Source organism: Quercus robur, chromosome 8 (assembly GCF_932294415.1).
Source record: "Quercus robur chromosome 8, dhQueRobu3.1, whole genome shotgun sequence".
Classification (NCBI taxonomy): Eukaryota; Viridiplantae; Streptophyta; class Magnoliopsida; order Fagales; family Fagaceae; genus Quercus; species Quercus robur.
This window is the reverse complement of record NC_065541.1, coordinates 6,035,297-6,053,054: the sequence shown is the minus strand read 5'-3', so window position 1 is coordinate 6,053,054 and position 17,758 is coordinate 6,035,297. Positions and strand designations below refer to the sequence as shown.

The 17,758-nt window shown below is 35.4% G+C and overlaps 2 protein-coding genes across 3 annotated transcripts; one reads left to right on the top strand and one right to left on the bottom strand.

Moving 5' to 3' along the window:
* The first annotated feature begins 3,957 nt into the window (after positions 1–3,957).
* LOC126694323 (nuclear transcription factor Y subunit B-3-like) lies at positions 3,958–5,087 on the top strand. Its single transcript, XM_050390514.1, has one exon. The coding sequence runs from the start codon at positions 4,196–4,198 to the stop codon at positions 4,811–4,813; it is 618 nt and encodes a 205-aa protein (XP_050246471.1). The 5' UTR covers positions 3,958–4,195; the 3' UTR covers positions 4,814–5,087.
* Positions 5,088–8,253: 3,166 nt separating this feature from the next.
* Positions 8,254–13,594, bottom strand: LOC126694322 (uncharacterized). Of its 2 annotated transcripts, none has more exons than XM_050390512.1 (3): positions 13,452–13,594; positions 10,887–13,325; positions 8,254–8,601 (listed from the first exon to the last, which is right to left on the bottom strand). In XM_050390512.1, the coding sequence occupies exon 2, from the start codon at positions 13,284–13,286 to the stop codon at positions 11,067–11,069; it is 2,220 nt and encodes a 739-aa protein (XP_050246469.1). In that variant the 5' UTR covers positions 13,287–13,325; positions 13,452–13,594; the 3' UTR covers positions 8,254–8,601; positions 10,887–11,066. The 2 variants fall into 2 exon arrangements, with proteins under 2 accessions (XP_050246469.1, XP_050246470.1); XM_050390513.1 differs by having other exon boundaries at positions 10,887–13,322.
* Positions 13,595–17,758: the final 4,164 nt, after the last annotated feature.

The following is a 17,758-nucleotide window of genomic DNA, read 5'->3' as shown; positions in this document are numbered from 1 at the left end:
TGCAAAAAATGAAATGTTTGGTGAGATATATGCATTCATACCTGCATATTTTAAAAATGGAAGATTTGGCATTATCCTTGTAGCATACGTGCAAGTTATTGTGGGTGTGGCCACTAAGCAAATGAGCAATGCCACCAGACACAAACCTCACTGGTTGATAATGCTATTAACTAAGGGAAATGCTAATAAGTTAGATAACGAAGATAGATTATTAAATTAAGATGATTCATCAACTTTTCTTATTTTATTAGTACAAAATATTTATCTAACCCCTCTTAAACACATTGGGGGGGGGGGGGGGGGGGGGGGACCAAAATACCTTTCAAAACTTTTGAAATCTAAGACCAATTGCCTCTTCAATTAGTGGTACGAGGTAGGTTTAAGTTTAATACATATTTTTTTATGCCCAAGGTACGAGAATAATTCAAACTCATGCATTAAATCACTGTTTTGTTTTTGACAAAATTCCTTTAATTGTTTAAGTTATCATTTTAATGGCTTCGAAATTGTAAAAAAAAAAAAAAATCATCAGAAGTCTTTTATGCAACCTGATCTACTACTCAGACAAATTGTTATTAAAAGAATATCATTGAAGAAGCCAATCCTCTGAAAGATGGAAGAAATAAGGTTAAAAAAATACTAAAACCTACTTTTCTCCATACCATAAATATCTTTTTTTTTTTTTTCCCTTAAAAAAAGATATATATATATATATATATACACACACTATGAATTTCATTTTGCATTTGGAAACTATTCTAGGAGAAGTTCTTTAAAAAATTTTGAGTCATTAGCCAAAATTGTTTAAGACACATTATGGCATTAATTTATATTTCCTTGGGATAGAATATTATATTTTCAGTATTCTACCGATATATTTGTAACTATTATTTTATACATACCTTTAACTCGTTTATTATGATTATAATTTTTGACAATTTTGGTTCTGGTCATTAATTTAATTTTTAATTTATATTAATTGATTTTGTGATATATGTGGTTCATGTAGTGCATTAATATAACTAGTGTGTAACTCCGTGCATATGCATGAATACATTTAAAAACAATCATATATGATTTAAAATCTAATTGGATCTAGACTCTTCGATTTTTGCTCCCAATAATTCACTTGCCACAAAAATTAACAAATTAGATAGAACACATAACGCAAAATTGAACTCCAATTAAAATTCAATAAAAAAATCTAATTGAATTTAGACCTCTTGATTTTTGCACCTAATAATTCACTTGACACAAAAATTTGAAAATTAAATGACACGTGACACAAAATTAGACTCCAATTTAGAATTCAATTAAATTTTCTCTCTACTTTAGCTATTAATATATATATGACTTATAAATTTGATTTTTTTTAGTTATATGATTATTTTTTTTATGGTTTATTATATTGGATTCCTCGTTTTCTACATTAAATTAACTAATTTGGCACAAAAATTTAAAATAGATGGAACATGTGGCGCAAAATTAAACTTTAATTGAAATTCAATTTTTACCTAAATTAACTCACTTGGCACAAAATTCTAAAATTTAGATTAGATGAGACATGTGGCGTAAAATTATACACTAATTGAATTCTAATTTGAAATTTAATTGGATTTTCTCTCTGCTTTACCTATTATTATATATATAGATATATAGATTATAGGCAATTAAGAAAAAGAGTAGATGACCCTCCACTAGTACTCGATGGTTAAAATATGAGATAAACCTGCAAATCACATGTTCAATCCATCACATTATCGGTCTAAGAGTTTCTAAGGTGCCTCGTGAATAGAGAGGTGATAGTTTGATCTTTGACTAAAGGCTAGAACATCATTTATTTATCAAAAAAATTAAGAGAGAGAGAGAGAGAGAGAGAGAGAGAGAGAGAGAGAGAGAGAGAGAGAGAGAGAGGGTTGAACTTTTAAAAAAATCAGAAATAGGACTCATTGGTCTTGTCAAAATGTGTGATATTTAAAAAATAAAAAATATAAGTTTTATCTGTGTTTTTTTTTTTTTTTTTTTTTTCGGGAGAATGGAAATATTAATATCAAATGAATTCTTATACTGTTCCTAATTTAAAGAAACCTACACTCTCCATGAAAACTATATAGGTTTTATTTAGGTATAACATTCTATAGCTTGACCCATCTAAGGAAACTAAAAGCACAAAGTGATAAACCAATTAAATTCAGGACCATTAAATTGGTCGTATTTATCTTAAGAGAAGCTTTTACATGACTTCTTCAATATAGCCCAAAGAAATGTTGATGTCTATTACAATCACTTTCGAATGGCTCAAAAAAATGCAACTGATCAGCGGTCTAGAAAATAAGGTTCTTGCTTGAGGAACAAGCCTGAGCACCTTAAGAAAAGAAAAAATTAAAATTTTCTTGAGTGATTACAATCTTCTTGAAGTCTTGAGAACTTAGTTGTTCATCATAATTCTTATTGGGTCACATAAATATGGTTGACCTCCTTTTGAAAAGAGAGAATAAAGAAGTAGAAGTGTGAACCTTATATTCTTACATATTCATAAATAAATAAATAAACCCTTATATTCTTTATTTCTTACATCAAATAACTTACAGAAATCAAGAAACTAAAGAAGAAAATAAGCAAGTCTCATTTATACAGTACATATTAATAGAGTCGACAGAACCAACAAAAAGAAAAGGAAGCATATTCTTTTTAGGCACAAAATGCACACAGCATTTCTTGCAAGCCGTGAGTCCGTGACAACCAATAACACTTCAGTCAAATTTAATTGCGTTAAGATTGTGCAAGATTCTTATAAAATATTAACTGGAAGGTTTGTGCACTCTAGCTATTACCAATTTTATTATTAAAAAAATTATAAATTCAAGTGACAATAAATATAATTAGTATCATATTAATGAGTATTACTTAGAATACAATACTTTAAGTTTAGTATATATATACCGCGTATCGCTTCACATGATACTTGATAGGAGTTGAGCGATTCAAATAGTTGCGCTTTAACAAATGTGTTGTACTCACGATGATAGTCCTATCAAGGCTCAGTGGTATACAAGGTATTATCCATTGTCATCACATGATTTGAGGTCGATGAGTCCATACCGAAGACCCTTTTTTTTTATTAAGCAAAAAAAAAAAAAAATTTTTGATTGCCTTGAAGAAAAATAAATTGTATTTGTGTTTTACTAGCTAATACAACCATATCTTTAAATATATTATACTACACTCAAGATATTGTATTTAAGTTTTACCCTCAAAAGCAAATATTTTTTTATGTATTGTTATGCATCCAAGAGTTAGACATTTTTGGATATACACCACTATAAGTTTCTTTAAAAAACCTTCTTCCCCTCTCCCTGTGTGTGTGTTAAAAATACTTAGTATTTAAAAAAAAAACATAAAAAAATCAACATTATATAATTAGGCATAAAACAAACAACAATACATGAAATACAAAATTTTAAAGACACTACTTTTTTTTTTTTTTTTGTTTAAGAAATGACACTACTTAAGTTTGAATCTTTGAATATAAAATCACTAATTTGTTTTGAAAAAGAATATTCATAGTTATAAAAAATATAAAATCACTAATTTGTTTTTAAAATGAATATTCATATAAAATCACTCAACAATGTAAACGAATTCGGTGATTAATATGCATCTTAACCCTTTGCATAGTTATTGAAATTTATAAATAAATAAATCAAAGACAATTGACTAAATCATTAAAATAAAATAAAAACATAATCCAGGTCAGACCGATCACGTGCCAAGATGCGAAATCAACGGTCCACATCACCCTCCACTCACAAAATCGGACGGCTCCAAACCCGTCCGTGAAAACACACACTTATCGACTAACAACGGTCCACAACACTCCACGTGTCACCCTGGATTCGCATTATTAACTCTCTGATCCAACGGACCCAAACTCAATTCATTTTCGCTCCCAAAATTTCTCTCTCTCTTTCTCTCTCTCTCTAAACTCCGATTCGTCATTTTAATTTTCCGATCACTCTCCGAAACCCGAAATTTCCGTTAACTTCAAAACCGTAAACTCTCTACACGGTTTTTTCTTTTGTTACTGAATTCTAAACTCGCTATCTAAATTCACGACTCTAAATTTTTTTTTTTTTTTTTTCAGAAAAAAAAAAAAAAGGTTTGAATTGAAGAAAATTACCTCCAAGGTCCATCAATGGCCGACTCGGACAACGATTCCGGCGGTAGGGGCGGAGGGAGCGGCTCGGCCAATGAGCAGTCGCCGCGTGAGCAGGACAGGTTTTTGCCGATCGCCAACGTGAGCCGGATCATGAAGAAGGCGCTCCCTGCGAACGCGAAGATCTCCAAGGACGCGAAGGAGACGGTGCAGGAATGCGTGTCGGAGTTCATCAGCTTCATCACCGGCGAGGCCTCAGACAAGTGCCAGAGAGAGAAGCGGAAGACGATCAACGGCGACGATTTGCTCTGGGCGATGACGACGCTTGGGTTCGAGGACTACGTGGAGCCATTGAAGGTTTACTTGCAGAGGTTCAGAGAGATGGAAGGAGAGAAGACTGTGGCGGCGCGTGACAAGGACGTCCCCGGTGGCGCCTCGTCGGTGACTGTGAGTGTGGGTTTGGGAAATGGAAGTGATGTTTATGGAGTGAGTAGTAGTAGTACTAGTAGTGGGATGGGGATGATGATTCATCAAGGACACGTGTATGGCTCTGGTGGGTTTCATCATATGGCGGGTGGCGGTGGTGGCAGTAACAGCGGTGGTTTAAGTGGACCCAGCTACGTAGGACTCGGGTCCAATACAGGTCGATCAAGATAACTGCGATAACATGTGTATTTATCGGAGTAATGCTAGGGACATAATTTGCCACACGTAGTGAGTTGTGATTGATAAAAGTATGTCCTCACATAGTCTACCATCACTCTTTTACTAATTATAACTCGTCACGTGACAAGTAGTGGCACAAAATTATAGTAAATTATGTATTTCTATTATTACTTGTATTTAACGTTCCTTCCATATATATGTATAATTTTTATGCAACGAGTCTAGGTTTGTCGAACTTGGATACAATAGAAGTTGATTCAGATCATTGTCGGTTGTTTTATTAGTTATTTTATGTAACCGGTGCATGTAATGCTTTTCTCATGTATGTATAAGATTTAATTCCATAAATCTTGTGGGTTCTAATTAGCTCAACTGGTAAAGTCTTTGATGGTTGAATACGAGATCTGAGGTTCAATCCTCGCCTACACCAAAAACTGATTGGTATCTTAGTTTGATGATAAAGAGCTATTATCAGAGGGGACGTCATAAGTTGAAACTATCTCCCAAAAAAATTCCATAAATCTCTTATGGGAGAGAGAGAATAAGGAAAACATGTGCAGAAAATTAGTGTCAATTAAAGCCAATATTGTTTTTATTAAATTTGTTGTGTTATTTTTAATCTTTTCAACTTTGATTTTTTTTTTTTTTTTTTTTAATTTGGGTTTAGAGAATGAACGAGGTTTTGATAGTTTTATTTTTTGTTTGAATAGAATGAGATTGGTTCTTCCTATGGTGGGTACGGTGAGTGGGTAAATGTATGCTTGAGTAGGTTGGTAGGAATTTTACTTTGAAACTTGGGTGAAAGATGAGGATATAATGGAATGGGAAGGTAAAATCACAGTGCCATAGATTTGTAATCATGAACTATAATTTTTGTTTGTTCCATTTGGTAATGGATTGAAGTTTGGTTCTAGTTAACGACTGTCTAAGTACAATCGTTAAGGTAGAATTTTATAATACTGTCAAGCAACATTATATAAGAAGTTGAGTCACTTTTAACCTAACGTCTAGTTTTTTAATATATAATGTTAGCAAATATTTTAAGAGATTTAGTTAAAAATTAATAAATGTTTAATTATGAGTTGTAATACACATTTTTCAAAGAAAAAAATACATTTATTAATAATTCATTGACTTACACGCACAGCGCAAATTGATTGTGGTTATATATGCATTTTTTTTTATATTTTTGTACATGTTGACCTTATTTTTTAAAAGTGTATAAAAATATTATTTAATAAAACATCAAATGCACTTTAACCATTCTTCTCTGTGCATTCATTGGCAAAAGCCTTTTTTTTAAAATAAATTTTGTTATTTCCCAATAAAAGTGAGATCTCCTAGAAGCCTTCTTAACCTCCTTAACGTGTGCTTAAGGCATTCATTAACAAAAACCTTGAAATTTTAGTGAATAATATTTCAAGACACCTTGGAACATTTTTAAGCCTTACTTTAAAAAAATTAAGTTATCCCAAAAACCTAGAGATGCAGTTCCCTCATATCTCTCCTTTTTCTTTTTCTTTTTTCTTTTTAAAATAATTGTGAGCTAAATTTTAGACAACTGATTTTTCAAGTACAACATAAATGTGTCTTACTAATGCAATGGGTTACCCAAACGGCCAAGCATGGTGTGTGGAGTAAGGAATAAAACACTTCAAAAGAAATTTTTTATATATATATATATATATATAAGAAAAATTAATAAATGAAATATTTTTAAGAACTTTTTATAGGAAAATAAAAAAGTAACTGTTTTTTTTTTTTTACTACTTTTTTTTTATTTTTCATGAAAGTTGTATTAAAACTTTCCTGATTCATTAACAAATGTCCTAAGAGCACCCGTTAATAAGACTTATGTATTAAAAGAATCATTGTACTTTGTATGTCTCACAAGTATTTTGTAATCACTTATTGGAAGCAGTAAAGTACATGGTTGCTAGAGTTGGATAATTCAACTCCTTTAGGTTTGTGAACAGGTTCAGAATTGGGTCATGATCAAGCTGTACTTAACACCATCAAAACTTTCAACCAGCTACCAACTTCACCCAAGAAAAAAGGAACGTAATAAAGAGCAGTAAATTACAGAGTCGTTGGAGAGCCCAATCTGGATCGAACTAAAATTTTAGAATGGTTGGATTCTAATATGAAAGAGACTGATAACACAAATTGGGCCCAACTGAGAATTTCATGTAACCTCAGGACTTTTTGATGCCTTTCACTATGGTTCATATCAACCTTGTAACTCAGTCAACCCCAACAGTAAGCTGCATGAATTTTATTGCTCAGCACTAGCATCTAATGTCTTCTCCATTGGTACATTTTTGAAGGAGATGTGGATGACAGCATAATAGCTTGGAGTAGGTAACCAAAATTCGACAGTACCAATATCCTTTTTCCTTGTTTGATGCTTTCCCTTGAGTAATTATTTAGCCTTTTGCAGTCTCAACCTTTAGGCTTAGTTTAGGCTCTTGAAAACCACAATACTCTTGCTTTGAATTATTCACCTATAGTTTGTAGAATCCATAGCTAGAATATTACAAGGAATAGCGTTTTGTAATTTACGCCTCATATATGGTGACAAGACACATCCACTACAATTTCACCCACAAGATAGGTCATGTTCTTCTGTGGTGTCTCAAAAGGCAACTGTAAGCAACATGGATGCATGTTATCTCTGATGGTTGCATATACAAAATACTCACAGAGAACACAATCTCTATATTGATTCCATTCCTGCACTCCAAAATGCAACCTTTTAGATCTCCCAATCGGCATAGTGATTGCGAGAATAAAGTAGATGCAACAATTGTGCTCTTTAACTTGCACACCATCACATCCATGGGGGGTTTGCTATTGTTCCAAAACAACAAATTTTAGCCACTCCACCCAAGGTGCATTTGACCTTCTCAATTTAACACTATGATTGGATGATTTAACCCTATATTTGGATGGACGAAAATGAGGGGAGAGCAAAGGAGTAAAAAAAAAAAAAGACCAAAATTTACTAAATTTTAATATATTTCAACTGTTTTCTCATTTACTCTCCTCTCATTTCCCAATAATTATTTTATGCTCTAGACATCTACATATTCCTTCTCACAACATGTGAACCACATAGCCATATGAAACCCGTAGAGGAATTATACGAGTATCCAAATCGATATCTCCCTCCACTCCAAACACCCTAAGTGTCTATATAAAAAGGGGAACAAAATATCTGAACATCTTAAAATAAGGGAGCAGGTATGCACATTATGAAAATTTGCTCAACTTCAATATATCGATATACACAATGTAGTATATACAATTCCAGGGTCGAAAGAATTGCATAAATGAAATGGTTAGTATTCTACTTCTACATCTTCACAAAAAATTTGCATGGCTAACATGGTATTCTAGAAACAAAAAAAATAGGGGTGAAAGGATACAACTAGACAATCAGAAAAGGAACATTACCAACTAGACAACTAAATCCTATTACATCACCATTCATACATTTAAGTTGTACAACAATCTACCACATTTCAGACTTCAGCAATTTCAAGCCATAACATTATCATCCACAACATTGGTTTGATCAAGTTCTAATTAACTAAAACATAAATGAAAAGAAAGCTAAAAACTTTAAGAAAGAGTTCCGCTTCCACATCAATGTAGGCCAACCAGTAAACACCATGCAATGTCTCTACCAAGTAGAAGTTTGAAGTCCTCTTATCTCCAAGGCAACTCAGAGTTCTGCTGAACAGCTTTAGTTCCCCAGTGATCAAATATCCTTCAAGCTATGAAACAAAGAATTAGATGATGAACATATTTCCTATAATAACATATAATAAACAGAAAGCAATAACGGCGCCAAATTGATAAAGGACAGCACGAGGAAGTCCTCCTGAACAGAACCAGAAAGTATGTACAAAAATAGAAAATCTTGTTCATATACACCATATATAAACTAGTCTGTCTAAATTTTATAACACATGATAAACATAAGAAGGCCAAAGGAAGTTGCTTTTACATAAAGAAGAATATGATCTCCTCTGCAACAAATCAGGTCTATGTGGACAACTAGATCCACAAGAATTGATAAAATGTAAACTAGATCTCACTTCCATGGTCACCGTAAACATTAGCAAGCACTCCAAAGCAAGTAGGACCTAGGAGCACATAAAAAAGTAATGCATCCACTGGCAGCCTATGTCAAAATATGCCTACTGAAAGGTAAGCTAAATCAGGGGCACATACATATTGGCCCACTAACTCTATTTAGCATAGCTTATACTTAATTGTTCACTCTGGGTTACTGTCTATGGCAGTATGGCCCAATGGAAATATAATTTAGTATGCTTAACAGGGCACAGAAAATTCCAAACAAATTTCACTTTAAATGAATAATTTCAGCATGGCAGGATAAATGAAACATATTTCCAAGTCTGCCTGATTGGGCAAACAATGGGAATGTTTAGAATTTTCTCCCTCTCTTTGATAAGTAAGAAATTTATTAGAGAAAATCTACATTTGATGTATAAACTAGATCCTCTAAACAGAATATAATTGAAAATTCAATAAAATCCAAGAAAGAATCCATGCAATATTGCCTAGTGCACACAGCCAATCATACAACGGGCTAGGAAAATGGTTTTGAGTGAGTTTCCATCTAGCTCAGCATCCTCACCTTTTTCCTCTCCCTCCAAAACATTAATAGTATAGTGGTGGGGTTACACCTGCCGAAGCTCATGTGACAGGTTATCTTGAGCAAATCCACATAAACAGTTATAGTACTGCCCGAATAACTATGTGAAAGAAGGCAAATGAAAGATGAAGCAACATCTCCCCTCCACCCTCCCTTTACTTCTTTGAGGGGGAAGCATCTCCTCCTTTTATTTTCTTAATTAGTAACTTCTCATCCTTCAGAGTGATCTATAAAGTTTAATATAGTAAGTTTGATGCCGTTGATATTAAGGTTTCTAAAAGCTACAGATATTTTCACAAATCATCTTAAAAAAAAAAAAAAATACTAATTTATTAAAAATTCAAGAAACTGCATCAATGTGGTACGAGTTTTGTACTTCCACTTGACATATATCTTTCGAGGGAACTATGGTGCATAAATCAGTGAAGTAATGGTGATGTCATAACCACATTCTGACTCCATTCAAGTAGACTGTACTCTTTCATTTTAAAAAGAAATAAGTAATAATAATTATTATTATTATTATTATTTTAAACGTTACTCTTAAGAGCAAACAAAGTGGCTAAAAACAAGAAAACCTAGGAAAAGGCACATGCTAAGTGCAAGGTGCACAGAATAATAAATATAATGAGAGAAACTAGGCACATCAAAATTGAGAAAGAAATGGAAAACTAAAACAGGGGGGAAAAAAAAAGGTCATAAACGTTGATGAAACCTTGTGCAACATCTCAAGATCTTTAAAATTGTATATAAAACCACTTATATAAGGAGAATTCTTTTCCAAAGAAAACAAAAAAATAAAGAATTTGTACTTCACTGTCAACCAAAGATAAGATAAACATAAAAGGATGTCGTAACTTGATAGGAACTAGAGCATAGCAACTTGATGTAGTCAAAAGTTAGCAGAAAGAGCAAAGTTTATAAGTTATAGCTGAGACTCTAGATAAGCGAAATTAGAGGTTAGTAAAGGCAACAAGCTTCTGTAGCAGTGTAGCCAACAAAAAGAGTTTGTTTATTGCAGTGGCATAAAACAATAACAGGAAGAACAAAAATGGTGTTAAAAGTTCCCAAAATAAAAGACAAGCATCACTATCAGCACATGTATATCGTGAACTATTGACAGGTTCATAATCCACAGACAAATTTCTCTACAGTTAAAGATTAAGAAGCAACAAAACAGTACAGCAAAGTTAGAAGGAAAAAATTCCAATAAGCAAGTACAAGCATCTGAATGAGCATTTTTATAATGCACAAGTATGAGTAACAGTGCGTCAAGTGCACAACAACAGAAGCATGCAACAGTTAGAGAAGACTCATGATCATTATCCAACAATTACCATATGAAAGGGAAAACAAAATTGGATCTCAGCAACTTACATTTCTTCACACAGGAATGGAACGATGCTCCTGTGTTGAAGAAGCAGTAAAGAAATTTCAGGCAATGAAGTGAGAACAGCTGTTCAACAAATCAAGGACCCCACTAACAGCACTTGAAGGAGAGTCCAAGTATCATGATGAATCCAGAGCTGTTCAACAAATAAGAAGCATCTGATTCAGTTATTCAGAGGTAAGCCTCCGTCTCTTCCCATAATCAGCATCCCTTGATCTTGAACGGTGATGCTCCTCCTCTTGTGATATCCGTGACTTGCTGTGAGTCCTTGATGACCGGCCCCTTTCCCATTCATCCTCATGCTCCACTTCCCGGTCCCTGTACCTATGATGATCAGCATACCTATCTCTGTCGTCTCTGTACCTCTCACGGTCACGGTCTCTATCACGAGACCTCTCACGGTCACGATCCCGGGATCGCTCTCGGTCCCGATCACGCTCCCTATCCCGTTCTCGACCAATGTCTCTATCATCGCGGTGCCTTCTTTCTGTCCAGTCAGAATCATGACCCATATCTTTTTCTCTAGGCATTTCCCTATCATAACCTGGATCTCTATCATCCCTATACCTTCTCTCAGAAGACCCAGACCAGTCCCTTTCAGAACCTCTATCTTTTTCCTTCATGGCATTCGACCAACCTGCTCTATCATGACTCACCTCACCATATTGATGATCAGATGCAGCTTCCTCCCCATAACTTGACTCCCCAGCTCTCCCACCACCATGTTCCTCACCACCCCATCCACCCATACTAGGATCTGACCACATTCCCATGTTAGGTCCATCAACACCAGATGTGGGCATCATGCCCATTCCATTCATTCCATTCATGGGCATCCCTCTTCCAAAGAATGCCGGATTCACATGTGGGGCTACTCCAGGCAAACCAACACCTCCTACAGGAGGGAAAGAAGACAAAATCCCTGAGAATGGAGGTGTTGGAGCACCAGGAAAGCCTCCATAGCCTCCCATTCTCCCCATAGGCCCACCAAATGCCGGATCAAAACCCTGACCCATCATTGGCTGAGGGTGCAACAAAGGTGGGGTTGCACCAATACCCTGACCAAACCCATTACCACCATTACCCATTATACCTCTCCCTCCCATCCCACCACCACCCCTATTCCTCATTGGCCCAGCTGGCCCTCTATTCCCCATTCCTCCTTGCCCATTCCCTCTGCCCCAATTCCCTCTCCCATAACCTCTATTATTATTATAATTATTATTGTTATTATAATTATTATTATTGTTGTTATTATTATTACTATCCCCACCTTGATAATTCCCACCAGTAGCAATGTTACTCCCACCACCACCACCACCACCCCCACCATTCTTACCCCCACCATCATTAGGCCCACCTCTCCTCCCCTGTGTAACCCCAGATTGGGCCATCTGTTGATTCCTATTCACCTGAGCCTCCCCCATCCTCTTTACACTAAAAGGAGATGCAAACGCCACCACACACGGCCTACCATTAAACAAATGTCCATTCATCCCTTCCTTACACGCAGTCGCTGAAGCAGGGTCATAAAACTCCACCTGACAGTAACCCTTCGACTTCCCACTAGCTTTCTCATCGAAAAACCTCACCTCCTTCACTGGCCCATACTTACACAACTCCGCCTCCAACTCTGCATCCGTCGTCCACCAATGCAAATCCCCAACAAACAATATCGTCCCCCCACCTCCACCTCCTCCTCCTCCACCCCCACTATTCCCAAACCCATTCACATTCCCACTAGGCCTCACCACACCCTCATTAGCTCCACCACCACCAACAACAACACCAACACCACCATGTAATTGTTGTTGCCCACCACCAATGTTCCCTGGAACCCCAACAGGCACAGCATGCCCAACACCACTATTACTATTATTACCATTAATATTCACATTATTGCTGTTGTTGTTGCTATTGCTAAACCCACTTTGCTCCTCTACAACCTCATTGATCTTACTGTGTTGAACTAACTCAACCCTAATCCCACCACTCCCTTTCATCTCATTCCCTCTAAACCCTTGATTACTCTGACCAACACCAACACCAACACCATACCCACCAGAACCCGAAACCCTAACATTCCCACTACCTTCACCCACACCAGGAATCGAAACAGCACCACGCGGTTGTTCCTGCGCTACCTTCGGTGGTGACTCTAACTTCTTCTCCTCTTCCTCCTCCTCTTCCTTAAACCCTAATTCCTCGTTCTTCTTCAAAGTCTGCAAGAACCCCTCGCCGACATTGACGTCGTTGTACAAATCCTCGTAATCCTCTTCGTCCTCTTCCTCTTCGCCGAGAAAGGCCACGTCGGCGACGGCGGATATCGCCTCGTTCCGATGGAACTGGTCCATCTGATCCGCCGTCGTTCCCTCCCCTTCGTCCATCTTCTTCTAGGGTTTCAAAACGAAACGTTTCTTCTTCTTCTTTTGAATCAATTTTTGTGGTGAGTGTGAGAGTACGAAATTAAAGCATATTTTTTGTTTTGTTTATGGAAACAGAGAAATCAGAAACATAAAAAACAAAAAGATTTAGAGAGTTAGAGATCTTACCAGAGAGAGAAAGAGAGACTCTGAGTTTGTGGTTTCTAGAGAGAGAGAGAGAGAAACCCTAATCTGGAAAGTTGTGAAGGGGTGTGAATTGAATTCTCTGGTTTTTTTTTTTTTTTTTTTTTTGGTTTTTCCTATCTTTTTTGTCTTTGTTTTTTTGTGATGATGTGTATTGAGTAATCTGTTAAAATAATGCCGTATAGTTCTCGTTTGGGCTAAACGAAAAGCTGCGGTGCGTTTTGCTCTTTCCTCATCCGCCTATTACACGTTCACACTTAACACTAGCCTATAATAATTCTTTTTTAGTGTTGTAGCCACAGTCATATTTTACCATAATTTTCATACATTTGTCTTTGTGTTTGTGTTATGGTGTGAATTATAAAATATAATGGCAATTATTACCTTTTACCCATGTCAATTCCTTTGTTATTGGTCAAGAGTTTTATAATTAAATTTGTTTAGTATTTTTTTTAAAAAAAATTTATAAGAACTAGTTAGTAGTTAGTACCTCCTAATAGGAACATAAGATTTAAGGTTCAAATTATCTTCTCTAGTGTAATTATTGAATTATCAAAAAAATAAAACACTTTCTTTTGTTTATATATTGAAAAAAATCATGTCACTACAATTCCAAATTCCTTTAATTAATGATAATGGAATTTATAAATTAATTGAAATCCACCCAACTCATTCTTATTGGACTTAAAAAAATTTAAATACTCTAATAGTTTGGATGTAATATTTTGTTTAATGAATATTTGAACACACAGACATATATATATATCTTAATTTGTCATGTATTTGAATCCATCGATTTGAATGGTTTTACAAGTTCACTTAGAGCACTAGTATCAATTGTGCTAAATGTTAACTAGTATCAATTGTGCTAAATGCTAATTTTTTAGCATTTAGCACACCAAACACCAAAAAACAAGTTACAAAATTAGCATTTAGCACACCAAACACCAAAAAACAAGTTACATGAGATGTTTCAAAAGCCAAAAAATCTTAGCATTTGTGATGGTACCATCCTACTAGTACAACGGTACAAACGTAAATATTAAAACTAAAAACAATTTTTTACTTCTTTCTCTCTCACCTTTGCCTCTTTGCTCTTCCCTCAGATTGTGTTTGCTCCTCTCTCTCTCTCTCTCTCTCTCTCTTAAACCAACCTTCAACCTATTGCTACCTCTGCCCATCTCTACCTCTGCTCACCATCTCGCCCATCACACCTCCACATGCCATCTCGCCATCGCCGATTTGAGTTTTCTAGGTTAATGATGCCAATGATTTTGGTGGGTTTATGTTGGTGGGTCATGGAATGATTTTGGCTACTAGTAAATTGGTCGTGGGTCGACTTAAATTTTTCCTTCGATGGTGGTGAGTTTCAGATGGTGTTCTAGGTTTTTTTTTTTTTTTTTTTTTTTTTTTTTTTTTTTTTTTTTTTTTTTTTTTTTTTTTTTTCCCAATGGTGGTGAGTTTGAAACACAAATAATGTGATTGTGATTGGTTTTGGTGGTTGAGTGTAGTGTTGGTGTGGGTGTGTGTGTGTTACAAACACTTTTTTTTTTTTTTTTTTTAGCCGTTGGCAATTTATGAGTAAAATAGTCATTGGGCAATTATGAAAAAAATAGCAGTTAAGTAATAATTAATAATATAGCGGTTGGGCTTTTATAAGTTATTAGTAACCAATAACTATAGACTATTATTTTCTTATAAAAAAAAAAAAAAAAAACTATAGACTATTATTTTCATAAGTAGCTTATATAATATTCATCACAACACATTTTCTCATAAGTTTTTTTTACTACTCTATATTTAGATATACACAATTTTATTATCTTTCTCTCCCACATATTTTTCTACAAGAATTGTTGTTTTTATGGAAAGACAATATAAGGTTGTTCTTAAACCTTTGTGAGTGGAAGTGCATGTATCACGAAGTTTTACTTAGAGTGGCATGAATAAACTTTTCAGAACAATACTCTTTGCATGATTCTATAGCACTGTGAAATTGTTCCTAAATTTACATATATTTATTTTGTTATTACTTCTTTACATTATTGCTAATTATTTGGGATATTGTTTGTTGTATCAAACTTGTTAATTCATTACTATATTTCCAACATGTAGTGGTTAGTTTCAAACAAAGAGAGAGATAAAATTAGTGAAGAGAAAGAGAGAGAAAAGAGAGCTTCATATTAGAAAGCCTAATAAAGAGGAAGAGAGATAAATGAATAAATAAAGGAATAGGATTTGAAAGTAGAACATGTGATGTAAAATGTATTGTCAAATACTATATTAAAGTAGCAAAAGTAAATTTTAGGGTGTAAAAATAGAATTTGTGGGGGCCAGTTACTCAGGAAGTATTGTTAAAAGCGGTACTAACTGGGCCTTTGGCCCTATCTGAGGATGTTGGACCATCCGAGGAGGCCCAAATAAGGCTATGAGTATAATAAAGTTAAGAAAGGAGTAGAGGCAATGTGAGATGGGTCCAATAAGTGTCCGAGGACAAAAGTATCCTCAGCAACATGCGTCTGAGATGAATCTGAATACCTTATCATCACGAACTTACTTCGGGGCTACGTCACAGCTGAGAGTAGGACATTGGACTAGGGATAAGGATAAAAAGGCAGACAAATATCTTCAAAGGCTGTGACCTTCGCATTAATTGCCTTTCAACCAACTCTCTGGCTGCATTAATGTGGAAATGATGCCTAAACAGTGATCAAGCAGTTTTACAGCTACTGGTTGATGGTTCTAGGAGATGTTAGATGGGACAGGAAGGAGTCTCCAAAATCTAACCAACATGTGTGTGGTAAGGATGATACCAAAACTGCAATATATAACCCGAAAGAATGCACTGAGAAAGGGATACAATTTCTGTCTTGAGAAAAACCATATAAAACAAGGAACTTAGCTTATTCCGAGAGTGAAAAAAGTTGGATAATCTTATTTGTGTCGAACCATCTTGAATCGTTGAAATTAATCATTTTCCTTCTGGGATAAATCTAGTTCTTCCATCCACGCTCTACAAATTTATTGTTTGGGCCGTTAGAGTTTGAGTCCAATCCGGTTCTGGGATCAATACAATTTCAGTCCCTACAGAATTGTTTTGCAACCGCTATCGATGATGCTCTTCTACGTTGAGTAAATTCAATAAGTTAAACTGATGCACCTAACCCATAATTAAGTTTGCACAAAGCCTTGCCTTGCCAATCATCGTTTGTCACCTTCTGTCTCTAGTATGGTATGATTTGACGAATACTTGATAAAGATCTTAAGATATCCATAAGCTCACGATCTTTAAAAACACTTAAACCGTCAGCTTAAAACCTTTTACTAGAGGCACCATAGTTTCAACCAACACAACCTCACTAAATCAATTGATAATTCTCAATGTCTTGGTCGACATTGATTAAATCAATATTCAACCTTATGTGATTAGGTTGGTTCGCAGGTTAACACTTAATTACGAAGTTTATTATTATTATTATTATTATTATTGTATAAGTAGCTTACATTTTCTATGTAATTACCAAAAAAAAAAAAAAAGTTTTTTCATTAACTAAAATTTGATGAAGCCACACTAAACACCAAAATATGAATTTTTAGAAAACATTTAATGTTGAAATAATGGCCTTAAATGTTAAAGCTTCTTCAGTTATTCTTTTTTAATTAAAACTTGATCTTAATTAATAATTTAATATAACTATTGTGGGGCCAGAGAACTTGGCGACCCCGACCCACTTTGCGCTGGGCCCAAGGCCCACGCCGAGGAGAGAAAAATGTCCGAGGACATATGATGAAAATCCAAACAGCCTAGAGATGTTGCCGAGCACGATTCTGTCCTCGGCATTCCAGAATCCAGAAGGGAAGAACGGCATGCCGTCAGAAGCTGCCCCCCAGGGCGTTCCCCGAAGAAAGGGCGAGTACAGTAGGACGCACACAGGGGTATGGTGTAGGAGCAATTCCAGGAAAAGCTGTTACCTCCACATTTAATGCGCCCAACTAACGTCCTGACCGCATTAATGAGGAAAGAACCCTTGAACAGTGCGGCCTTGGTTGCCGTAACTCATAGCGGGTTTGGGAAGACGGCTGATGGGACGAGCACTCGAGTAATGACCTGCACAATCAACAAATGGAGGGTCAAGATCGACTGAAAAGACGTATATAATGAGAGAGACCCTCTAATAATGGGGGATCGCGAGAAAAGGGAGAGGAGGAGAGAAAAAGGAGAAAATTGCAGCAGCCTGCATGGTCTTGAAAAACCACGAGAACCTAGTACTGAAAGTAGAAGAAGAAGAATA